Source organism: Stegostoma tigrinum, chromosome 12 (genome assembly GCF_030684315.1).
Source record: "Stegostoma tigrinum isolate sSteTig4 chromosome 12, sSteTig4.hap1, whole genome shotgun sequence".
NCBI classification, from domain to species: domain Eukaryota; kingdom Metazoa; phylum Chordata; class Chondrichthyes; order Orectolobiformes; family Stegostomatidae; genus Stegostoma; species Stegostoma tigrinum.
In genome coordinates, this window is record NC_081365.1 from 44710358 (window position 1) to 44735386 (window position 25029).

At 40.2% G+C, this 25029-nt stretch overlaps 1 protein-coding gene across 12 annotated transcripts in view; it reads left to right on the forward strand.

The window, feature by feature from the left end:
• Nucleotides 1-25029, forward strand: part of bcor (BCL6 corepressor) — a 311037-nt gene that overhangs the window by 234006 nt on the left and 52002 nt on the right. For 10 of the 12 annotated variants that reach the window (XM_048540220.2, XM_048540210.2, XM_048540212.2 and 7 more), the window contains 2 exons: nt 17439-17566; nt 21448-21541. In XM_048540220.2, coding sequence (XP_048396177.1) covers nt 17439-17566; nt 21448-21541 — 222 coding nt within the window. The remainder of the gene's footprint in view (nt 1-17438; nt 17567-21447; nt 21542-25029) is intronic. The other 2 variants (XM_048540211.2, XM_048540221.2) reach the window with 1 other exon arrangement.

The following is a 25029-nucleotide window of genomic DNA, read 5'->3' on the forward strand; positions in this document are numbered from 1 at the left end:
ATATAAACATTGATTTCTAAAAGTAAGGCTATGTTAGCTAATCTTATTGAATTTCTTCGAACAAGTTGAGCACCAGAAAGCACAGAGGATTGAATGATGACTATCATCTACTAAATTAGAAAAGTTAATAAATTAGATGACTAAATTAGTAAACAGGGTAGGAGCTATGGAGTGTTGCTTAAAATTGTAAGTTGTAAGCTGCAGGGATCCAGCTTATCCTATATTTAAATAATTAGGACTGAGAAATTGGAGGATTATATTAAAATTTTCAGGCAACACTAAATTGCAGATTTAGCTAATAGTGTGGAAGATTTTCAAAACAAGCATAAGCAGGCCGTGATGGAAGTTAATAAAGAACAACTTGTATGGGGCACAGTGTAAGGTGGTTTACTTTGCTAGAAGGAATGCAAAATGAACTTGTTCCTTGGAAGATAAGAAATCAGATGGAGTTACGGAGCAAAGTGTCCTGGGAATATATTGCTAAAAGTAATAGCACAACCAAGTTAAGTGTAAAGAATGCAAAATTATATTGGGGTTTATTTTGACAGGAATAGAATACAAAAGCAAGGAGTAATTCTGAAATTTTGTAGAAAGTTGGTAACATTTGGAAGTACTTTGATTTAATTTGATTTATTGTAGTCACGCATACCTAAGTACAAGGTAGAGCAGTCCAGGCAGATCATAGTAAGCAAAGATCATAGGGTACTTTGATAGAGGGCAGCATATAGGTTATGCTGCACAGGAGGTATGTGAAGCAAGATCAACATTATTTGAAGTTGGAATGTCCATTCATCAGTGTAATAACAGCAGGGAAAAAGTTGTTCTTGAAGCTGTTGTTGAGTGTGCTCAAGCTTCTCCATCTTCAACCTGATGTAAGAGGTTGTAGGATAGCATTATTGGGGTAAGAGGGGTTTTTGATGTTGGCAGTCTTTTCACTGATGAAAAGTGTGAGTGGAATCGATGGATGGAAATATGGCTTCCGTGATGGTCTAGTCTGTGCACACAACTTTCTGTAGTTTCTTACGGTCCTCGACAGAGCATTTGCGGTATCAGGCCATTATGCACGCAGGTAGTATGCTTTCTATGGTGCATCTGTAAAAGTTGGATGAGTGCCCTTATGGATATGTTTAATTTCCTAAGCTGGCCCCAGGATGAAGATGCGTTGTTGTGCCTTCTTGAAAATTGCATCTATGTGGGAAGTCCAGGACAGGTTGTCGGTTATCGTCACTCCGAGGAACTTGACACTCTCGGCCTCAGCTCCATTGATATAGATGGGGCATGTTCTCATCCTTTGTTTCTGAGGTCAATCAGTTCTTTTGTTTTGCCGACACCAAGAGAGAGGTTGTTGCCGTTGCACCACATCACCAAGCCCTCTATCTCCTTTCTGTATTCTGACCCATCATTGGTATCTGTCCTACCATGGTGTGTCATTAGCAAACTTGTAGATGGCATTTGTTCAGAATTTGGCTGCACAGGTGGGTGTATCAGGAGTGCAGTAGGGGCCTGGGATGCTTCCTAGTGGGGCGCCAGCGTTGAGGATTATTGTGGACGAGGTGCAGTTGGCTATCTGTTGGCTGAGACTTAGGTGTCAGTTTTGAGATCTGTCTAGACGAATTATGTTGTTGAAGGCATAGTTGTTGTCAATGAGTAGGAGTCTGACTTAGGTGTCCTGGTTGTCCAGATGTCCCAGGGATGAGTGGAGAGCTAGGGAAATGACACCCGCTGTGGACCTGTTATGTCAGTAGGCAAATTGCAGGGCATCAAGTTCGGCTGGGAGATTACTGTTGATGTGAGCCATGACCAGCTTCTCCAAGCATATCATGATTATGGAAGTCAGAGCCACTGGGCAGTAATCATTAAGGCATGTTGCATGTGTTTTCTGTGGTACTGGGATGATAGCGGTTTTCTCGAAGCACGTGGGGACTTCGTCTTGTAGGAGGGAGAGATTGAAGATATCAGTGAATAGCTCCACCGGTTAGTCCACGCAGGATCTAAGTGCACAGACAGGGACTCTGTCCAAGCCTGTCACTTTCCTCAGGTTGACTCGCAGGAAGATTGATCTGACATCTGCAGCAGTGATGGGGGGGAGCAGTGCATCCGGGGCTGTCGGGGCAGGTGACACTGTGCTGCTGACGTTCTGCTCAAACCGAGCATAAAAAGCATTGAGTGCACCAGGGAGGGATGTGTTTTTGCTAACTTTTGGCTAGCAAAATGAGTTTGGAGAAATTGCAAAACATTTTCAAAGATGTTCGAGTGCATCAAGTGGACGTGTTTGTATCAGGAAAGCTGGATAAAAATTAAGCTTTTTTATTTGGATAAAAGAAAGCTATAGTGAGAACTCTTAAGAGATCAGAAATTATGAAATGATTTCATAGGGTGAACATAGGGAACCTTTAATGGAGAAATTTTTGGTTGCATCCAGAACAAGTGGCATAATTATAGAATAACTACTAACTGACTGCCTTCTCAAGGGTCCATTAGAGATATAAAATGACTGCTGCTCTTGTCAGTAATGCTCAAGTTCTAACAATGAATAAAAATAATGAATGAATGAATGTGGCACGAATTTTGCACAGAAAGTGGCAAGAATGCAAGTGTTTCTGCCATATGAAATAATTGAAATAGATAGCAATGATGTATTAATGGGACGCTTGATGCATATAAGAGGGAGAAAGACTTACCACTACCTATGGGGCAGGGAGGGAAGAATTAGAATAGGAGAAGCTCATGGAAAATAGAAACAAAACCAGAGAGCTCATTAAAACACTAAACCAGAGGGCACGTAAGTTATCACATTTCATCTGCACATTTCATCTCGGGCCATTTGCTTGTTTTGATCATCATAACTTTAGCTAACACTATTTTGTCCATCATAAATTGAGAAAATTTTATTTGTTCCATTCATTTCAAATTAAAATGTTTCATCATAAAGCAACAAAGTCACCTTTTGCTTTTGCGCAGGGCTATTCTGCGGACAACATATAACAAACTTCAACATGAAATTAAAAAGTACATTGCACTCTAATGTTACTATCCTCCACTGATAGCACGTAGACGTGTTCCAAATGGGAAACATATTTACCCATGATATACAGTCAGAGTTATAGAGCTGTGTAGCAAGAGAACTGACCCTTTGGTTCAACTCATCCATGCCGAGCAGACATCCTAAATTCCATTTGCCAGTATTTGGCCCATATCCCTCTTAAACCCCCCATTCATATACCCATTCAGATTCCTTTTACGTGTTGTAACTATAGCAGTCTCCTCCACTTCCTCTGGCAGCTCATTCCAAACATATGCCATCCTCAGCATGAAAAGAATTGCCCGTAAGGTCCCTTTTAAATCATTCCCCATTCACATTAAACCAATGCCCTCTAGTTTTGAACTCCCCTGCAGTGGGAAACAGACCTTGGCCATTCACCATATCCATGTCCGTCATGATTTTGTAAACCTATAAAATCTTGATAAACAGTTCGGGGAAAATAGCCCCAGCCTAATCAGCCTCTTCCTATAGCTCAAACCCTCCAACCCTGGCAACGTTCTTGTAAATCTTTTCTGAACCCTTTCAAATTTCATCAAATCCTTCCTATAGCAGGGAGACCAGAATTGAATGCAATATTCCAAAAGTGGCCTAACCAATGCCCTGTACAGCTGCAACATGAAAGATTGAAAGATTAGATTCCCTACAGTGTGGAAACAAGCCCTTCGGCCCAACAAGTCCACACTGCCCCCCCCAGAGCATTCCACCCAGACCCATCACCCCATAACCCACACGCCCCTGAACACTATGGGCAATTTAGCATGGCCAATCCACTTAGTCTGCACATCTTTGGACTGTGGGAGGAAACCGGAGCAAACCCATGCAGTCACAGGGGAGAATGTGCAAACTCCACACAGATAGACGCTTGAGGCTGGAATTGAATGCGGGTCCCTGGTGCTGTGAGGCTGCAGTGCTAGCCACTGAGCCACCCTGCCGCCCCTTCCAATATGACCTCCCAACTCCTATTCTCAACACACTGACCAATAAAGGCAAGCATACCAAATGCCTTCTTCACTATCCCATCCACCTGGGACTCTACTTTCAGGCAACTATGAACCAGCACTCTGAGGTCTCCTTATTTGGCAACATTCCCCAAAACCTTACCATTAAGTGTAAAAGTCCTGCCCTGATCTGCCGTTCCAAAATGCAGTGCCTCACATTTATCAAAATAAACTCCATCTGCTAGTCCTTAGCCCATCAGCCCATCTGATTAAGGCCCCATTGTACTCTGAGGTAACCTTTTTTGCTGTCCACTACACCACCAGTTTTGCTGTCATCTGCAAACTTACCAATCATACCTCCTGTGTTCACATCAAAATAATTTACATAGATGGCAAAAAGCAGTGGACCCAGCACTGATCCTTGTAGCACACCACTGATCACAGGCATCCAGTCTGAAAAGCAACTCCCCACTACCTCTGTCTCCTATCTTAGAGCCAGTTCTGTAGCCAAATGGCTAATTCTCCCTGTATGCCAAGTGACCCAACCTTGCTAACCAATCTACAATGTGGGACCTTGTGGAATGCTTATTGAAGCCCGTACAGATTACATCCGACAATCTGCCTTCTTCAATTCTCTTCGATGTTAGTTTCCAGTTCTCTGTAATCCTCCCTTTTTACATTGCACAGTGCTCTGTTTGAAGTGTAAGAACTTGTGTAAGCTTGCATAGTTTATCAAGTCACAATTCTGGTTGTGTGCTTTCTGCAATATTGGGAAAACTGTAAAGACTGCATTGTGTGAACAAACTTGTTATGTAGTCTGCTGTCTTGGGCAACAATATATGGTGCTGCTATAGTACTGAGTTACAGTATTACAGAAGACATTAATACAGAAGAGGGAAAACCTCTCTAGGTGACACTTGGCACCACTTGGGGAGATGGCACCACTTGGGGAGATAGCACACTTCATTTGTACTTTAGTATTACTTTTGAAAAGTAGTATGCTTATCATCAAATATTTTAGTGATGGAACTCTCTTTTGATTATATCTATGATTATGCATATTAAGCTCTTAGATATAGCTAATTATTCTTTACTCCAAATTTTCTTCTGACTTTTCCATCCTTATCCTACTTCTACTATAGGTGTGATTTGTTGGGATGTATATCATTGTCTAATACCTTGTCTCATGCTATTTTTTCGTATGTGAGCCTTACCTTTGTTGAATTATATGGCCCCCTCACTGGGTGGCCTTCATGCAAGCTGACCAGCAGCACAATTTTTGGGTTGTGGGTAATGCCAAATTTCGTTCATCCATCTTCTCCCCAGTTGTTATCCCATCACCTAAAGTCTGTAACCTCCTTTGATCTCAATTTTGAGGGTAGGAGGAAGGATTCAGGGAGACGGGAGCGGACTGGCAGATTATTCTCCCTAGATGGGGGGAGGAAGCACTTGTGAACCTCTGTTACAAATATGTTCTAAAAATAATACGAACGCTTGTAATTTGCCAAAATTTTTTGTTTCTTTTTTCTGTAATCTTTCTCTAAATGTGGGCCTGGGTGGGATGCTTCAAGGGGCAGTGTGGACTTGTTGGGCCGAAGGGCCTGTTCTACACTGTAGGTAATCTAATCTAATCTAATCTAAACTGTTATAATCTACTTTGTAAACTACGGGTCTATAAATCTGCCATATTTCATAGACTAAATTCGATCTGAAAGTAGACTCAGCTTCAGTGTTTCTGCCGGTATTGCTCTTGAACTAGCTATAATGAAAATATACAAGATTGCCTCTCTGGTTAACTTCTCCTTTGTGTATCTCTTCATTATACTCCAAGGATGTGCATAGACCGTAGTGGATGCTCTTTACTTCAGGGATATTCCATGTAAACATCCACAAGCTTTAATGAACATTTTCAAAATATTTTATGGTTCTCTCAACTGAATACCAGCCTTTCAAATCCCAATTATGTAGAAAAGTTTAGTAAATACTGCAAAATATGAATAACTGAAGTGAAGAAAAGAAATGTGTTAACATAAATAATATAGCAAAGTAATTCTGCAGCACAGTACGTAGTATGCATGTAAGTAGAAGTGGCTGAGTACAGCAGCAACATATCGTGTCATGGTCAGCACTGCCCTAGCTTGCTCGTACCCTACTAGTCTGACATTCCACATGTCTAGAAGGCTATTTTTGTTGGGATGTTTACCAGTGAACGAGCATTACTGTAATCCCAGAGCCAAGATCTAAAATGTTAGATTTTCTTCATAGAACAGAAATTTGCATAGTTACGATGGATGATGCTGCTGCCTGCTGTTTTCTTTGCAAATAGCAGTCAGCAGTATTAATCATTTGGCATCAAAGCCATGTAAAATCCTGTATTGAAATCTCTGTAAATTCTGCTTGAGGGGATATTGTTCTAAAATCCCTTTTTCAGAAGAGTTCCTATTAAGAGTCTGTACAAATATACTTTAATTGTTTGGCAGTCAGCTGGACATTTTGTCAAAAAACTTTGCTATAATCTGTTAACTTTAAAGAAAATCTAAATTATGTAATAACATACAATTCAAAATTCAACTGAGATTTGATTAGGATTGCTGTTCTGAAAACTTTTCAGGGCACAATACATTTAGTATGAATAAAGTTGGGCCGACATTCTTTTGTGCTTCAAAGTACGTGTGATTCCAACAGAAATTAAAGCCTGAGGACCAAAATAAATTTGCCAACTGACCTCATCAGATTCTTGTGTAAGGTAGTGGTTCTGAAAGGGTTGATGCTGGGGATTGTTCTAGGTTCCACCTGTTCTGCTGACACCATACTATCTTTGGTAGAGAATCAAGGAATCTAACTGTAGATCCTGATGGGGCAGTTTATGTCATTTCTGGCTGCTAATGGTCACGGTAATTATGTCTAGCCAGCAATTGTAGATTGTGCCTAATGCGATCATGAAGAATTGCATCTTGTCATTCAGATAAGTGCTTCTTCTTGCTAAGTCTCACTGGTTGTTTATTCTCTACCACTGTTAACAGGATCTTCTCCGAGACATAGTGTATGGGGTAGCATGGTGGCTCAATGGTTAGCATTGCTGCCTCACAGCACCAGGAGCCTGGGTTCAATTCTGCTCTTGGGCGACTGAATGGAGTTTGCACATTCTCCCCGCGTCTGCATGAGTTTCGTTCAAACGCTCTGGTTCCCTCCCTGCAATTCAAAGATGTGCAGTTTAGGTGGATTGGCCATGCCTATTGTGTTCAGGGATGTGCAGGCTAGGTGAAGAAGAAGGGGGGTGGATCAGGCTGGGATGATCTTTGGAGGGTCAGTGTGGATTCACTGGGCCCATGGCCTGCTTTACACTGTGTGGATTCTGTGATCTGACAAGAAGAAGAATTAGGGCTTTTGTAGCATAGTAATCATGTTCCTACCTCTCAGCCAGCAGATCTAGGTTCAAGTTCCACCCTCTGTAAGGGTTGTGTCATAATACATCAGAACTGGTTGATTACAAATACCTTGTAAAAAGGGTTAAGGTTTTTGTTGCCTAGTGCTAGAGTCTGTATGTCTGATCCAGAAGGCTGTATTCAAATCCCATTTGCATCAGATGTGTGTCATGTGTTTGGGTTCTTTACAGTTGTTGGAACTGTAATGTATTACATGGTGCTCGGTATTGAGATTGTTTCTTAATTGTCTCAAGGGAACAATGGTGAAAAAAATAAACAAATTCAGAGGAGTTATTTTACCACTTTGACTCAAGACTTCTTAAAGCAGTGATATTATTTAATCAGTAGCTACAGGTGCTTAAACAGGGAATCAGTCTGTGAACTCATGGAAGGAATGGCATCACAGAAGCAGGACTTCTGGGAAAGATCTTCAACTCAGAGCTGCTATGAGGTGCAGGAAAGTCAGTTTCATCTACGAAAGGAGTAAAATGACTAGTCGCACTTAATAGTTAGAATTTTTAGAGGAGAAAGATCTGTGGGAGCAATCTCAATTCAAAGTTTGGCTGGGAAGCAAATATTTTGGAGCTGCAGAATAACGTTCAAGATCCCAGTTGGTAAGGGGCCAAAAGGCCAGGTTGAAAAAGATAGAAGGACAGAAAGGAGAACTTACCACCATTAACAGTGGGCATGGTTATCACAGTGAGTGTAGTGTGCTTGTCAGTTATAGCTCCAGAAGTGATGTCAAAGGCTATTAAGTTAATTTATAACAAAACTGTAGCATCAGGAACATTGTCAGCTTTGACAATGATTTTCAAAGATTTACAAGGCAGAAGACTTTGATTACTTTGGGTGATATAGAATTCGTACCTTGGATTTGAAAGAAGATTTTTTAAGGCCCCAGTCACCTAAGTTTATTTGAAAATCCAATACAGGGATATGCATCATATAGTAGTTCGATGAAAGCAGCAAAGTGCCCATTTTGCCCATGCAGGAATGGGAAAACTCCATCCTGACTGTGGAAGGCAAAAAAACTTTGCATTTTCTCTTCAAAGATGAGAAACCACCATTTTGATTGCATGTTGGCAGGAAACCCCCCAGCAGGCTTTATAGAGACAAAGTATTGTTATTTAGCAGAATTTCAAGCGGAAATGTAAAACTTTACAGTTTTGCTTTAATACTGAGTTTAAAAGCTTTTTGGAAGAAAACAACACAGTATTGTGATAGAGTTAAAAACTTTGAAGAAACTGCAAACCAAGTGAATTAAAACAGCATTAAAATGCTGAAAGATTAAAAACTTAAACCCATCAAATTACAAACAGATTGATGTCCCTGAAATTTATATTTTAATGGAAATAAAAATTAGCCACATTAAGAAGGAAAGAAAGGAGAAATATTACTTGAAGGATTTAATGTCAGAGATGGTCCAAACAGAGCATGGCATTGGAAAACTTGGTGAAAACAGTTCTTAAGATGCAGAATTACTTAAAAAACTAAATACTAATCTCAAGCTAAACAAGTAAATACATTCAGCAGGATCTGCAGCAGCTGATGTAAATTGCCAAAATATCAAAGGCAGTACTGATACTTTCGAAGACATTTGATAGTTACTTCAATAAGAGAACGAATGGAATTCTTGAAACAGGGAGTTATAATAGAAGAGTTCCAGATCTGGGGCATCCGTAGATAATTTCATTAATGGTTCTACAGATAAATGACTATGGAGGCCTGAAATAAAAATTAATAAGATAATTGTCACTGCAATTATTGATGACATTTATTACACTTCTTCATAAAATTTGACTTTGGAGAAAGTTATTCAGATTGCACAGGACAGTTCACAGGCAATTCCTGAGAGGAGTAAAGTCAGCATTAGCACAAGAGACCAACAGAACCAACCACTTATTAGTACAAACAGTGTAGACAGATGTGATAAGCCAACACAACGTTTAGGCCAAATAGCAGATACTAACAGCCATTACTTTGGAACAACAAAGCCTTATGGACAATGGTAGTGCCCAGCCATGATAAAAGAATGCTACATCTGTAAAACTACAGGTTATGTCCAGAAGAAGTACAGAAGTAGAGCACAGTTTCAGAGCAGCAAACGTGGTGGTGGTTACTCACTCAAAGAGTGCATTATGGTGGATCATGCAACACAGAAAGGGTAACCAGCAGCATTCCTATGTAACATTGGTGATTTGAACTTTTAATTTAATAGAACGTATGTAAGTCAATAGACATCTGTTCACTTTTAAGCTTGATACAGGAATGAACATTGCCGTCCTGTCAGATTAGATTAGATTAGATTCCCTACAGTGTGGAAATGGCTGAAGAAACAGGTTGTAGCCTATGCACATCATGCTTTGGAATATTTCCCAATTAGGAGAGGTATGCTATATGTAATGTAGCGGAAAAGGTTGAAAATGAGTACGTAGTTCACAATCAACGGTTTACGTTTTTGAGCCTGCATACATGTCTTGGTCTCAAATCCTGTAATAGTAGAAGGAGTTCCAATAATTCAAAGAGAATCATTGATTCAGAAATAAACTGTTATGGAGAAACAGGTAGCATGGTAAATTCAGCACATTAAATAAATTTGAAACAAAACTTGACATTAATAACTAAGAATGTGAAATTGTCCTTAAAACCAACCAATTCACTTTAATGTCTTTATGCCCCTTAGTGCTCTTTTGGCAAAAACAAATCTCTGCGACTCTAAACCCAAAGCATGATATTATTTTTTGAAAGAGAATGCAAAGATTTCTGTTGTAATCTGTCACTTTTATGTGCCAAATCATAGGAATTCTGTTTCTGAATAAATACTCAACTGTGAGATAATATATTTTGCTCCTTGGGCCTAGTCACACAGATTTCTTTTTGATTTTATTTGCTATGCGTGCGACCAGTAGTGTTGATGTTCATATTTTGTTTAGTGAAGAGTTTTAAGTCTCAAAGAGTTATTTAGAATTTAGAATCTGCGTATTTGGTTCTTTCACCACCTACTTTGTGTTTGTGCAAAACTTCATTTTAAGGAGGATGTACTTGTCACAGAGAATTTTACTTCAACATCCCTTTAGTTATCTGTCAATCTCTGCTGATATTTTAATAAAAATTAAAATCAATTTTGTTCAGTTCATCGGTGGGGGGGACGACGAATTAGAGGATACTTTGGCAGTGTGAATTTTAACGATTCACAGTTAGAATGCCAAGATTCCTGGGTTATTAACTGTAAATACATGTTCAATTTCTTCACACTGTCAAGTTAAGTAACCCCACCCTGTGAGGTAATAAAATGTGAGGCTGGATGAACACAGCAGGCCCAGCAGCATCTCAGGAGCATAAAAGCTGACGTTTCAGGCCTAGACCCTTCATCGGAGAGGGGGTTGGGGTGGGGGTTCTGGAATAAATAGGGAGAGAGGGGGAGGCGGACCGAAGATGGAAAGAAAAGAAGATAGGTGGAGAGGAGAGTATAGGTGGGGAGGTAGGGAGGGGATAGGTCAGTCCAGGGAAGACGGACAGGTCAAGGAGGTGGGATGAGGTTGGTAGGTAGGAGATGGAGGTGCAGCTTGGGGTGGGAGGAAGAGATGGGTGAGAGGAAGAACAGGTTAGGGAGGCAGAGACAGGTTGGACTGGTTTTGGGATGCAGTGGGTGGAGGGGAAGAGCTGGGCTGGTTGTGTGGTGCAGTGGGGGGAGCGGACGAACTGGGCTGGTTTTGGGATGCAGTGGGGGAAGGGGAGATTTTGAAGCTGGTGAAGTCCACATTGATAGCATTGGGCTGCTGGGTTCCCAAGCGGAATATGAGTTGCTGTTCCTGCAACCTTCGGGTGGCCTCATTGTGGCACTGCAGGTGGCCCATGATGGACATGTCATCTAAAGAATGGGAGGAGGAGTGGAAATGGTTTGCGACTGCGAGGTGCAGTTGTTTATTGCGAACCGAGCGGAGGTGTTCTGCAAAGCGGTCCCCAAGCCTCCGCTTGGTTTCCCCAATGTAGAGGAAGCCACACCGGGTACAGTGGATGCAGTATACCACATTGGCAGATGTGCAGGTGAACCTCTGCTTAATGTGGAAAGTCATCTTGGGGCCTGGGATAGGGTTGAGGGAGGAGGTGTGGGGGCAAGTGTAGCATTTCCTGCGGTTGCAGGGGAAGGTGACGGGTGTGGTGGGGTTGGAGGGCAGTGTGGAGCGAACAAGGGAGAGATGGAGAGAGTGGTCTCTCCGGAACGCAGACAGGGGTGGGGATGGAAAAATGTCTTGGGTGGTGGGGTCGGATTGTAGATGGCGGAAGTGTCGGAGGATGATGCGTTGTATCCGGAGGTTTGTGGGGTGGTGTGTGAGAACGAGGGGGATCCTCTTGGGGCGGTTGTGGCAGGGGCTGGGTGTGAGGGATGTGTTGCAGGAAATGCGGGAGACGCGGTCAAGGGCGTTCTCGACCACTGTGGGGGGAAAGTTGCGGTCCTTGAAGAACTTGGACATCTGGGATGTGCGGGAGTGGAATGCCTCATCGTGGGTGCAGATGCGGCAGAGGCGGAGGAATTGGGAATAGGGGATGGAATTTCTGCAGGAGGGTGGGTGGGAGGAGGTGTATTGGGGAAACCAAGCGGAGGCTTGGGGACCGCTTTGCAGAACACCTCCGCTCGGTTCGCAATAGACAACTGCACCTCCCAGTCGCAAACCATTTCCACTCTCCCTCCCATTCTTTAGATGACATGTCCATCATGGGCCACCTGCAGTGCCACAATGAGGCCACCCGAAGGTTGCAGGAACAACAACTCATATTCCGCTTGGGAACCCTGCAGCCCAATGGTATCAATGTGGACTTCACCAGCTTCAAAATCTCCCCTTCCCCCAGCGCATCCCAAAACCAGCCCAGTTCGTCCCCTCCCCCCACTGCACCACACAACCAGCTCAGCTCTTCCCCTCCACCCACTGCATCCCATAACCAGTCCAACCTGTCTCTGCCTCCCTAACCTGTTCTTCCTCTCACCCATCTCTTCCTCCCACCCCAAGCTGCACCTCCATCTCCTACCTACCAACCTCATCCCACCTCCTTGACCTGTCCGTCTTCCCTGGACTGACCTATCCCCTCCCTACCTCCCCACCTATACTCTCCTCTCCACCTATCTTTTTTTCTCTGCATCTTCGGTCCGCCTCCCCCTCTCTCCCTATTTATTTCAGTTCCCTCACCCCATCCCCCTGTCTAATGAAGGGTCTAGGCCCGAAACGTCAGCTTTTATGCTCCTGAGATGCTGCTGGGCCTGCTGTGTTCATCCAGCCTCACATTTTATTATCTTGGATTCTCCAGCATCTGCAGTTCCCATTATCACTGATACAATTTTAACCTCCCTGTGAGGTCTCTTTTTTTCTTGAAGTCATTCTACAATATTACCATTGCTTGCCAGTGCTATGCAATTAGTCTCAATTTATGCCATAGGTGAATTTCAAAGTCACACAAACTGCATTTGAGTTGCAAATTATTTCTGCTTACTGCATCTTCCACAGTAGCTGCAGTTAGTCCCGAGTGGCTAGTGAAAGAAAAAGCGTACTGCTGGTCAGTTTTGCCCAGGCTGGATGTGAGTTATGACAGAAGAAAAGATGGCATCCTACCTAATGGTAGCACATATGTTACCAGCTGTGTGCCAACTGTGGTGAGAACCACTCACTTAGATTGCTGTTGGTACCCATGGAGGCAACCTTGTCCTTATTTGTTGTCCTACTAATAAGTGGAATGTGCATTTCCCAAAAGAGTGATGAAACATCTATATATGTCCATAACTGTACTCCTTCTCTGGAATATGGCATGTGATTTTCTCCTTTAGAAATAATGGAAAAGGTGGTGGAGGAGTACATACTTGGGTGGGCTAGCACCAGAGAGATACCAGTCACCTCAGCAATTAAATTCTGAGCAGCAGGATCCGTGGCCAACTGCCTTGATAGGCCAGCAATCATGGCCCTAAATGATCCATTAATGACCACTTAAAGACCTCAGCCTCCAGTGCCATTATCACCTATCTTGCCAACTGCTTTGGAAAATGGCTGCCTTCATAACTGGGAAAACAGCCTCCCTGGTTGCTAGGTTTGGGGCAATAAGGCTCCATTTGTCCCAGTTTAGGAATTGGAGGCATGAGTGGAGATTGAGGAGGGGTTGCAGGAGCATGGTTGCTGAAAGACTCTGATCTTTCCACTGATTCCCCTGGGTCTCTGACATTCCTGCAGGTCTCAGAGATGCCACTCTCGCATTGGTTGCCAGCTTTAGGCAGGGGAGGGGGTGGTTACCTCTCCAATCTGGGACCTGTTATGTTTCCACTCAAGACTAAAGTACCATTAGAACTTTGTCTCAATGGTGGGGCAGGAGGATCCATCAGCTTTAAAGATACCCAATTTTACACAGAACAAAGAAAAGAAAATCCCATTCTTAGCATCAGACAGTTATCACTCTGTACTTCACACAAGCTACTTATTCGATTACTCTCCTTAATGGTGAGTGCTGCCAGGCTCTCCTACACAGGAGCATCAGAACTAAAGCCATTTTTTGTTCTTGCTTAATGCATTAAATGAGCTGCTTGTTCATACTAAGAATCTCTAACTTATTCATCCTTGAACCAGGATGTAGCAACTCATGCATAAACATATGATCAATCTTGGAGGTGTTACAGGTTGTATGGCAGGCACATAACAATGGATGACATACCATGGCCTTGTCCCACCTGAATTTCAGCTTGAATGAAAGTGAAACTTTAAATGCATTTGTAATCAGAATTTTTAGCATCAATGGTCATAGCTGCATGATGATCAAAGCTACACTACTGGATCTGGGGAAATAATGTTGATGACCAGCTGCTTCATTCTTATCATTTAAAGCCTGTCCACTTGGTGAGAGTAGTCATGTGATTGCTGTGATAGAGGAACTGAAGCACTGATTCTGTTCTGAAGAAAGGTCACTGGACCTGAAACATTCGCTCTGCTTTCTCTCCGCAGATGCTGCCAGATTTCTGACTTTTTCTAGCAAATTCTGATTTTCAGATTTCCAGCATCCGCCGTTCTTTGTTTTTGTTTAGCTCTGATTTAGAAACTGCCTGTCAGTTATCCATCCATGTGGGAAGGCAACTGACTGTTATAATGCAGTTGGGAGTGCATTGAGTGGGTTAGTGACGCAAAATAGAATGGGATTACACTGACCATATCCCATGAAAGAAAAAATAAATCTGGCAATGGCCATCAACCAATTTATTTCCACCCATCCCAACCGGCAATAGAAGCTTTTTGAATGTTCTATGGCAATAATTAATTGGAGGACTTGCACAGTCAGGGCATAACACATCTGCTCTACACCACTTCTATATCATTTGATTATGCACTTGACACATTTGTTTAGCTGTTAGTGGGGTCCATTTTAACTTTCTGAAGAGATTCACCTAGTCTTCTTTGCATCAGATTGATGACAAAAGGATGATGTCCTACTGTAAGAGTTGATGCACAATACAGGATGATATAACAGATCTTAGCTAGTAATGTTTCATGTTTCTGTTTAAGATAGATGCTAAAAGATTTTATAGCACTGCCCGAAGAGGAATAGGTTGTTTTCCTGATGTCCTGGTTATGGCTCCTTCCTCAAGCCCAAAAACAAATTAATTGGTCACTTGTCATTTTTTTTGTAGGCTCTTGCCATGTATAAAATAACTCATCTTACAGAATAAAAGCAATGACTACATTTCTCGGCAATTTGTTATAGAGAAAATAATGGTAAATGTCTTTTTGTCATAGGGTGCAATGACATTTCTTTAAAATATTTATCAATATTTACATTGCAGAAAAGTGAAAAATAATTACAAAGAAGTAAAAGTGACTATTTTTGTAGACTTCCTTTCTGTGAACTCACTAAAATTTTTGGTGGAGAAAACAAAGTGTGGAGCTGGATATACGCAGCAGGCCAAGCAGCATCTTAGGAGCACAAAATCTTTTGTGTTGTTAAGATGCTGCTTGCCCTGCTGTGTTTATCCAGCTCCACAGTTTGTTACCTCGGATTCTCCAGCATCTGCAGTTCCCATTCTCTCTGATCAAAATTTTTGGTGGAGTCCTATTTGCTCAAGAAGTGTTTTCTAGGTTGTGTGTCATAAAGGAACAGAACCGTGTCACTTTTGTTACAGTGTTGTTATATGTATTGTGATGTATTTCAATCAAACTTTTGAATATTGCTTGTTCAGTAAATACATTTAAGACCTGGTAAGGAGTGGTAATTTGGCTCCCTTTTTAATCTCTCGCTCAGTCAAGTGCAGCAAATGTTTTTATTCTTTTAAGCCTGCAACTATCATACTTCAATTTAAATGGAATACTAATTCATATTAAGGATCCACTTAAAAGGTTTTTAATGGATAGAAAGAAAGAGAAATTTTATTATTTCCTAACCCTGAAAATCAACATAAATAGCAACATCAAATACATATACACAAGCACAGGTAATAAGCTTTAAGAGCACAAACTGTCTACTGCAGACAAGAAGTGTAAAGGTTATGAAGTTTAAGTGTCCTTAGAGCTTTTGAGGTATTAGATTTTTAATCCAGGATCACAGTTGTTTAATTGTTGATGCATATCCTCAGCAAAATCTGTTGGTGGGAGGTTTGAGCAAAAATATTTTCACCCAAGTTTGCGAGGATCTGGAACTCACTGCCTAAAAGGGTGTTAGAGGCAGGAGCCCTCAAGATAATTAAGAACTATTTAGATGAACACTTGAAACGCCGTAGCAGACAAGGCTATGCACCAAGTGCTGGAAAATGGGATTAGAATAGGTGGATGTTTAACTGGCATGGACAAGATGGCTTGAAGGACCTCCTTCCATGTTGTAAAAACTCTATGACCTATGTTCAGAAATTTGTATTTGCAATTTCTTTAAAACACATCCTGTAGAATGGTTTTCCTTGGTCAGAACATTGTAATTAATGTAAAGGTTTGTCAAGAGTAAGGTCATATCATTTGTCTTATTGATGACACTGAGTATACAGTTCTTAACCAAATGACAATGAACCCATCAATCTCAAGATTAAGAAGATACTTGAGCTTTCTGCCTCAAGGAGTGTAAAAATCAACCAGAGTTACTCATTCCAATTGCTCTACTGTGCACTGGTGGCTGAGAGTGAACTCTACAAAAATCTGGCAAATCTGTTTTGAGAATTATGCATGAGTTCACTGACTGCTGTTTCTGAAATGCGACAATATTGCATAAATCATGCTTGATAAAGTTTTCAATGAATAATACTCTATTTTCACATAAAATATTACTCATAATATGGGTTTGTTCTTCTTTGATGTATACTATTAGAACAAATATAGTATACATGTGAAATTGGGATGTATGTGTATAGTGGAACTTCAGCAGGCTGCTTCCTTTACTTCAACAGAGAGGAAGTATGACGGTTATTGCCACACATGTGGCACCAAGTCTGAGTACAGTGTTGTTCTGAATGATTGTATGCATCTGATGATGACTTGTTGGAAAGCTATATCATGTACTTTTGAATACATTCCTTATCATATTCTTGTGAAAGAACTTAGCATCATATTGACTGGAAACTATGTAGGTTAAACAACATTTAATAATGATTTATTTTAGATAAATTAAAACATTGTTGATTGTAACCAATAATATGAATTAAATAGTTTGAGGATTGTGATCATTAGTATTAGAGCTTCATCCTAGGAACTCTGAAAGTACAATAACCTAATTTATTTATCATTTCTTCCACTGTAAAGATACAAGGATGGGGTACATTCCATTCAAAACAACTGCTAATGTTTACTGTTTAATATTACATAATGTTTTAATCCTGACTTACTAATGATGTTTTATACCTTTAACTTTTCCAGAACAAAATTGTGATTATAAATGAATACAAATGTTACATTTCATAACTGAGTACAATGCTCCAAAGATGTGTAGATTTACTGCAATAAAAATATTTTAAGTCATGTATTTACATGAAATAAGGATGTTTGATATAGATCTATATGTTAAAAGAATTTTTCTTTTTAATTGAAGAATAAAATTGTGGAGAAGGGAGGCATCAATCAAAAAGACACCATGCTGTCTGCGACACCCCTGTATGGCAACCTTCACAGCTGGATGAGTACTGATCGGGTCCGCATGTGCGGAATTAATGAAGATGGGTAAGATGAGTTCCATTTTTCCATAACTCTAAGTAAAACTACTTTTTGGCCTGCATTTTGCATTGGAATGAATGTTAATCTGTCCACATTTGCTGTCATTACTTTGTGGAATTGACAGCACCTTCTGGTGTCCAGACATGTGCAGCTTAAATAAAGAAATGTAGATGTAACTCTGTGGTCCCATGCTTATCCGCAGGGTGTGCAGTTGAAATCCACGTCGATGGAAATCAATCAAAAATCACTGAATTTGTGTGATGTTTTGCTTCCTGCACTATTATTATTCTCATTATTGAGGCAAAACCCTCAAACAGGTTCACTAGGGCTCATGAAGTGTAAGTTGTCCATTAACTGCACATAGTTCTGGCTAAGCAAATTTTTGACCCTGAATAATGAACTGTATTTGTGGATTGCCAACCTCTACATTCCATGCTAAAAATTTAATAGATTTAAATGTTATTATTTAAAAGTTTAATATTTCAGCATTCACCTTAATTCCATGTTTTTGGTAATCCACCAAAACCTTCTCTAGGGCAGTTAGGGATGGGCAATAAAAGCTGACCTAGTTAATAAGATGCATCCCATAAATGAATAAAGCAAATGTTCCATTTCTTCCGCTTTCAATAACATTATGAAAATGCCAGTAGAACTTACATATAACTTCCAGGTTTGCTGCTTAAAAATTCTTGAGTGTGGTTGACTGCATAACCTGTTTGAGGAAATCATTGTTATTTAATGTCAGAGATTCTTGTGGCTACAGCCAGATGACATGAACACTGGGAAAAGCGAAATCCGTGCTGCAGAAGATGTTTGATCTTTGTGGGAAGTTTACTTCAAGGTCAGCAATATGTGCCATTACTTTGCTGCTGACTGCTAAGCTTTGGCCATTAAAAGAGGGACTCACCAGTGTCAAGTTCTTGTTATCAAAGAAAGAGGTAGTTATTGTTATTACCACAAAGTTCCCACAACAATTGCTATAACTGCAATTCCTACACACACAGAATAAATTCTGTTTACTTGCATGAAATGGAAGAGTATTAACTAAATTTCATGCTTAGACATCTTGGTTTATAGTGTGGGGTTACAAGATTAGCTTCCTCTTTAAACTTGAATTCATAACATTTCTAAAAAGCATTTTATTTAGTAGTTTGTTTCAATGAAACAACAACTGCTTGTGATTTCAATGAAACAACAACTGCTTGTGAATGAGGAGCAAAGTTTCAGAAAAGAATCTGCAGAAATTTGGCACCGTTTCTTTGCAGTCAGCTGATTTACATGCTGGTTATCTGATATTGAAGAATTTGTCTTCAGTGCAAACAAATAGCGCAAAAGGGTCAGGCAAAGTGATAAGAGATTCTAACTTAACAAACATAATTTATTTCAATCTCATTAAGTATTGATGGAATCCCGAAGAGATTTACATATTGCTTGACAACATATCTATGAGATTTTGATTGTAATCACCTCTCATGTAATTTGTGGAGCTAGTTTGGTGCAGTCGACTTTAGATATATCCTGAAATTGCAACGTGCAACTGGTGGACAAATGCTGTTGGGTCTGTGTAAAATTTTTCTCCATTATTTGATGTGTGATGGAAATTGCAATTGTAGTGTTAAATAAATTAAACATCTGAAAATGAAATGCAAGTATACTTACGGTGCAAACAATTAGCCATATGCTTTCAGGTGTGATCTGGTTTGTTCCATTTGTGCCAAAATTGTTTGCATAGATGGGTAGGACCTGCTCAGTCTCTAAACCAAACTGATCCGGACATGAGCAGTAGGGACTATGTATTGCCAACATGCAGAGTAATATATGTAGCATGTGATTTCTATACTATTGTTTATATTTTTAATTACTAACACCCTTTTGTCAGTTTTGATGAATTGTTACTGCATTTGGTTATTTGATTCTTACTTTTTTCAACATTTTTTATCTGTCCAACTTCATTGTTCAATTTGCAAGAACAATAGAATATTGTTTTTATCTCACCAGAAATGTCACTCTAGATAGATGTCCTATTTGTCACCAAATATATGACCCCCTAACAACCACCCCCACTCCCACATCCACCCACTCCACCATGCCACCATACTAACTTTGTACCTATCCCAGCTGGCTCAGGAATACTTAAACTATGGGGCCTTTGTCTAAATTATCAACTGTCTGATCAGATTCAGAAAGTGATGCATCAAATCAATGAACAAATCTGATACAACAAGCTTCAGTGTTTGTTGCTGACTACCTGGCTGCTGAATGCATTTTATTAGAGGAGCTAGTACTTCAACAGTACATATTACTGGTACTGTCATGAATATTTCTTTCTTGAAGATTTACAGCATGAAGTAAAAACAATTAGCATAATGGTGCCACCAGTGTTTTTCAATCTGATGAAGTATGATATGCTGATTGTGGATGTTAATAATACTTAACAAAGTATGGGATTCGTTGGCCCTGGGCAATATCTGTTTCATGTGTCAGCACGTAGAATATTCATCTTAAATGTATTTCGAAGTGGTTATCTGGAACAGTAAGCATGTTTTTTCAAAGTGTTTATTTTCTTGTCAAAATAAGTGGATAACACATTTGTATTTTGCTTCTAGTTGGCTTGAAGGATAGGGCCTCAAAAATTAGCTACCATTATTTGTTCTTATTGTGTTTGTTGTACTTGGAAGTTGAATATAAAAAGTAATGTAGTCATAATCCTAGCAGACCATAGGCACATTCTTTTGTGAGAGAGAGTCAGCAGGTGATGGTTTAAGCTGAGGGTTGCTACACTTCAGGTGAGGGAAGAGGTTGAGAAGGAGGGTCCTTCATGGTAATCTCAGCCACTGGGAATTGAACACACTGCAGTGGAATAGCATTGCTTTACAGCTATAATATGAGGGATTAAATTAGTTTGGTTACTGCATATGTGACTTTGTTCTTTGAAATACAACTTTCGTTTCCGAACTCTCAGACCGTATCCTCTTGTTTCTCTGACGTCTCTATTACTTCTCGTTTTCTTTAAGAAGGTTATTACTTCGTTACTGTCTTGAGTTCTTGCTATTGCTTGCCTCAAACCTGCTTCCTGCAGACAAAAAAGAACCGAGAGTATGACCCAGAACAAGTACAGAAATCACAGAAAATGTGACATATGATGGTCTTTGCTGAAGTTGCTGTGGCCAATTAGGTGAACCCCTGAAGAAATTTCCTTAGTAAAGCAGAAGCAAGATGTTGGCCTGACCCCTAAGGGTTTAGGTTATTTTAAAGGCATAGTGTCTTAGATGGCTTTTCCCTTGGAGAATGATTGCTTGTCATGTGTTGTTTGTATGAAAAGATTGAACTTTTTTGCAATAATATTAAATACCGTATAAGTATTCAAACACTGTAGGGAAGATGAAACTACATGCTTAACATCTGATTGGAGAAATACTTATTGAAGTGGAAATGTCCTGTTGGAATCCTAAGATAATTTCTAAACCTTGTGCAAATTGCTGTGTGAGTGCATCTGCATGTGTGTGCGTGCAGCTTAAGATTCATTTGGAGAAGTGGACATAATCATGGTAGATAATAAAATGTGAAGCTGGATGAACACAGCAGGCCAAGCAGCATCTCAGGAGCACAAAAGCTGACGTTTCGGGCCTAGACCCTCTCTGATGAAGGGTCTAGGCCCGAAACGTCAGCTTTTGTGCTCCTGAGATGCTGCTTGGCCTGCTGTGTTCATCCAGCCTCACATTTTATTATCTTGGAATTCTCCAGCATCTGCAGTTCCCATTATCTCTGATAATCATGGTAGACCTTTGTTTTAAAAGTAGCCAACAGTTATGAAATATAATAGTCAATTAAACAGTGATATGTAGAACAAGATAGAAAACACTATTAACTTTGAATTTGTTTCACAGCAGGAAAGTCTCTGTAAGCGATGGTGAAACACAGAAAAGCATGAAGCGGTTTGGGATCAGGGATGACAATCACATGACCCACAACTTGGGTGTGGTAAGCTTACATAATGTCATTTTCATTACACTTTCATTGTAAATTCCTCATATTAACCATGCAATCGTAATCCAGTCTGAATGAATAATTTAACCAATAAGTTAATCATTTAGTTCTACACTAATTGAGAATTCCAGAAGACGAGCATTCACTTTTGAGAGGGGAAAGATTTAAAAAGGACATGAGGAGTAACTTTTTCACGCAGAGGTGTATGATACAAGCTGCCAGAGGAAGTGGTCGAGGCAGGTACAATTACAACATTTAAAAGGCATCTGTATAGGTAATTGAATAAGAAAGATTGAGGCGAATATGGTCCATATGCTGGCAAATGGTACGAGATCAGATTAGGATATCAGTTCGGCGCTGATGAGTTGGACCGAAGGGTCTGTTTCCGTGCTGTATGACTTCATGACCTTTGCTTATGGGAAACATGTGATCAGCATTTTGAAAGGTTAAATTATAGAACTTAGTGCATGATGGTATCGAACAAATGCCTAATTGACGAGTATCACATTTCTCTCTCAACTATTTTAGTGGAGGAGATAACATATTTGTTTAACAGGTTCATGCCTCTGTTAAAATGAGAAAAAAACTGGTAGAATGCATTAAGCAGTAGCTTTGAAGTTTAAGCTGTTTTCTCTATTGAGAAATACACATTAATATGAACATTAAAATATACTTTCAAGCTCCCTTATTTCTACCACTACTTGAAGTATGCAAAATATTGTGATGTGAACAGCTACATGTGGTATTTAGCAAAACAAATTAGGAAAATTGCATTTGACGCCAACATTGTAGTAAGAATTCGGCATTATCGTTTCAGTGCGATAATATCAAAGACGACAACTAAAATTAACTACTCAAGTATTCGGAATAAAATTCTATATACATTTTGCTACATTTTTAGTTTAGGTTTAAGTGGCTTTTGATTCCACGAGGAGACTTTTTTTTTCAAAAACTTGGCTTGTTAATTACTAGCTAAGGCCTTGTTGGAAACTAATTTACAGAGCAAAACATGGAAATCTTTGGCATGAGTTGTTTAAGGAAGTTCAGTTATTTAGCCACTGAATCAGTGTTACAAAATGCTGAAGATGAGCAAGATATTCCTGACTCCTGCATTGACTGACCCTGATTTATCATTTGTTGTTCTCCTAACGCTGATCTGTCTGCACAGGTCAGCTGACAAACTGAAAAAAAGTGGTGTGGTAACGATTCAAGATAAGTGCAGCTCATTTTGTATATATGGACTTTCAAGAAGCGGTTGATAAAGCGCCGTGCAGTCCATTTTTTAGTAAAATTGAAGCTCTTGGGACTAAAGGAGCAATAGCAGATGAACAAAATTCATTGGCAAATGAAAAAGATAGCAACAGACTTTAAGAGGTAATTGGCAGACTGGTGAAGTGGGCCGACACATGGCAAATGTAACAATGCAGAGAAGTGATAGGAGATGCATTTTGGGAGGAAGAATGGAATGGGAACAGAGAGCCCTGGAAATATGCATTCACACATTTTTAAAAATGGCCAGGTACGTTCCGAAGGCCATTAACTTTTAAAACAGGCATCGGAGTCAAAAGATAAGGGTGTTATCTAAACTTTTATATAGTGCTGGTTAAGTCCAGCTGGAGTATTTTGTGCAGTTCTTGACATTAAGCTTCAGGAGGAATATGAAGACCTTGGAGGGTGTTAAAGTAAATTTACTAAAATGGTAACAAGGATGAGGGGCCTCACTTACGTGGAGAGGCAAGAGAAACTAGCATGTTCTCTTTAGAGCACATTAAACTAAGGGAAAAATGAACAGAGACGTTCAAAATTATGAAGCGCTTTAATTAGAGTAAAAAGATAAACTTTCTAATGGAAGAACAATCTGTAACAAAAGGATAGAGATTTACGGCAATGACAAAAGATCTAGACTAGCCACGTGGACATTTTCTTTTACACAATGATTGGTAGGAAACAGAAATGTACTGCCTGAAAGAATGGTAGAAGCATATTTGATAATTCTCTGGAGGGACGTGCATGCATACTTACACGGAAATTAGTTTCTGAACAACGGCAATGGGTTAGATCTTTGAGTTACCACAAACATAGTGGCCTTATAGACCATAATGGGGCCAAGTGAAAGCTGCTCTTTTCTAAAGGGTGTTCGTGAATCAGTTTGATTTTTGTGATGATTCAACTCCTTTTACAGATTTCCATTTTTTTAAATTACAGATTTATTTATCTTTTTAAAGAACTAATTCAATAGCACAAACTTTCTTGGTGAGATTTGAACTTAAGCTTTTCTGTGTCTTCAGTCAACTCTTCTGGATAATCACCATTAATGTTCCTAGTTTGAAATTTATTTTCCTGCCTTGGTCTGTGAAATAACAAGATGTGGAGCTGGAAAAACACAGCAGACCAGGCAGCATCAGAGGAACAGGAAGGCTGACAATTTTCTGAAGAAGGGTCCAGACCCAAAATATCAGCTTTCCTCCACCTCTGATGCTGCCCGGCCTGCTGTGCTCATCCAGCTCCACACTTTGTTATCTCAGACTCCAGTATCAGCAGGTCCTACTATCTCTTGGTCTGTGAATGAAGTTTGCAGATTCAATACTTGTCAGATTTTTTGCACTGCATGGCTGGGTTCATGACAATGACATAATCAAAGCCACTTTTGTGATACAGTTCAGCCTTAAGTGGGGATTGTAAATTTATTGGCTAGCTCATTTCCACAGACCTTGCAGCTTGAAAGTCATGCTGTATATGCACAGCATGTAGAATCACTTTTATTGTACATACAACAACAATACTTAAATGATCACTTGATGCTTCCCATTGACTTTGCCGAAAGCTACCCAAAAAGATCTAGCCATAAATGTGATAATGGGAAGTGCAGATGCTGGAGAATCCAAGATAACAAAGTGTGGAGGTGAATGAACACAGCAGGCCAAGCAGCATCTCAGGAGCACAAAAGCTGACGTTTCGGGCCTAGACCTCTCTGATGAAGGGTCTAGGCCCGAAACGTCAGCTTTTGTGCTCCTGAGATGCTGCTTGGCCTGCTGTGTTCATCCAGCTCCACACTTTGTTATCTTAGCCATAAATGTGATGTATCTTTCCCCCTTCTCAATGGCAGTATGAACCCGGCATCAAGTCAAAGGGGCCTCCAAGCATCCAGCAACTGATATCAGGAAGCAGGATGAACATTTAGGTACACAATAGCTGCTATTTTAAAATCATGCATGTTACTTAATAATGGCTTTTAACATTTACTAAAGTAACAACTCTGACTATGGCAGAAAACAAGCCTAAACCAGGTGGCAAGTTGGCTCAGTGGTTAGCACTGCTGCCTTACAGCGCCAGGAACCTGGGTTCAATTCTACGCTTGGGCGACTGCCTGTGTGGAGTTTGTGCATTCTCTCTGTGCTTGTGTGCATTTCCTCTGGATGCTCTGGTTCCCTCCCGCAGTCCAAAAATGGACCGGTTAGGTGGATTGACCATGCTAAATTGCC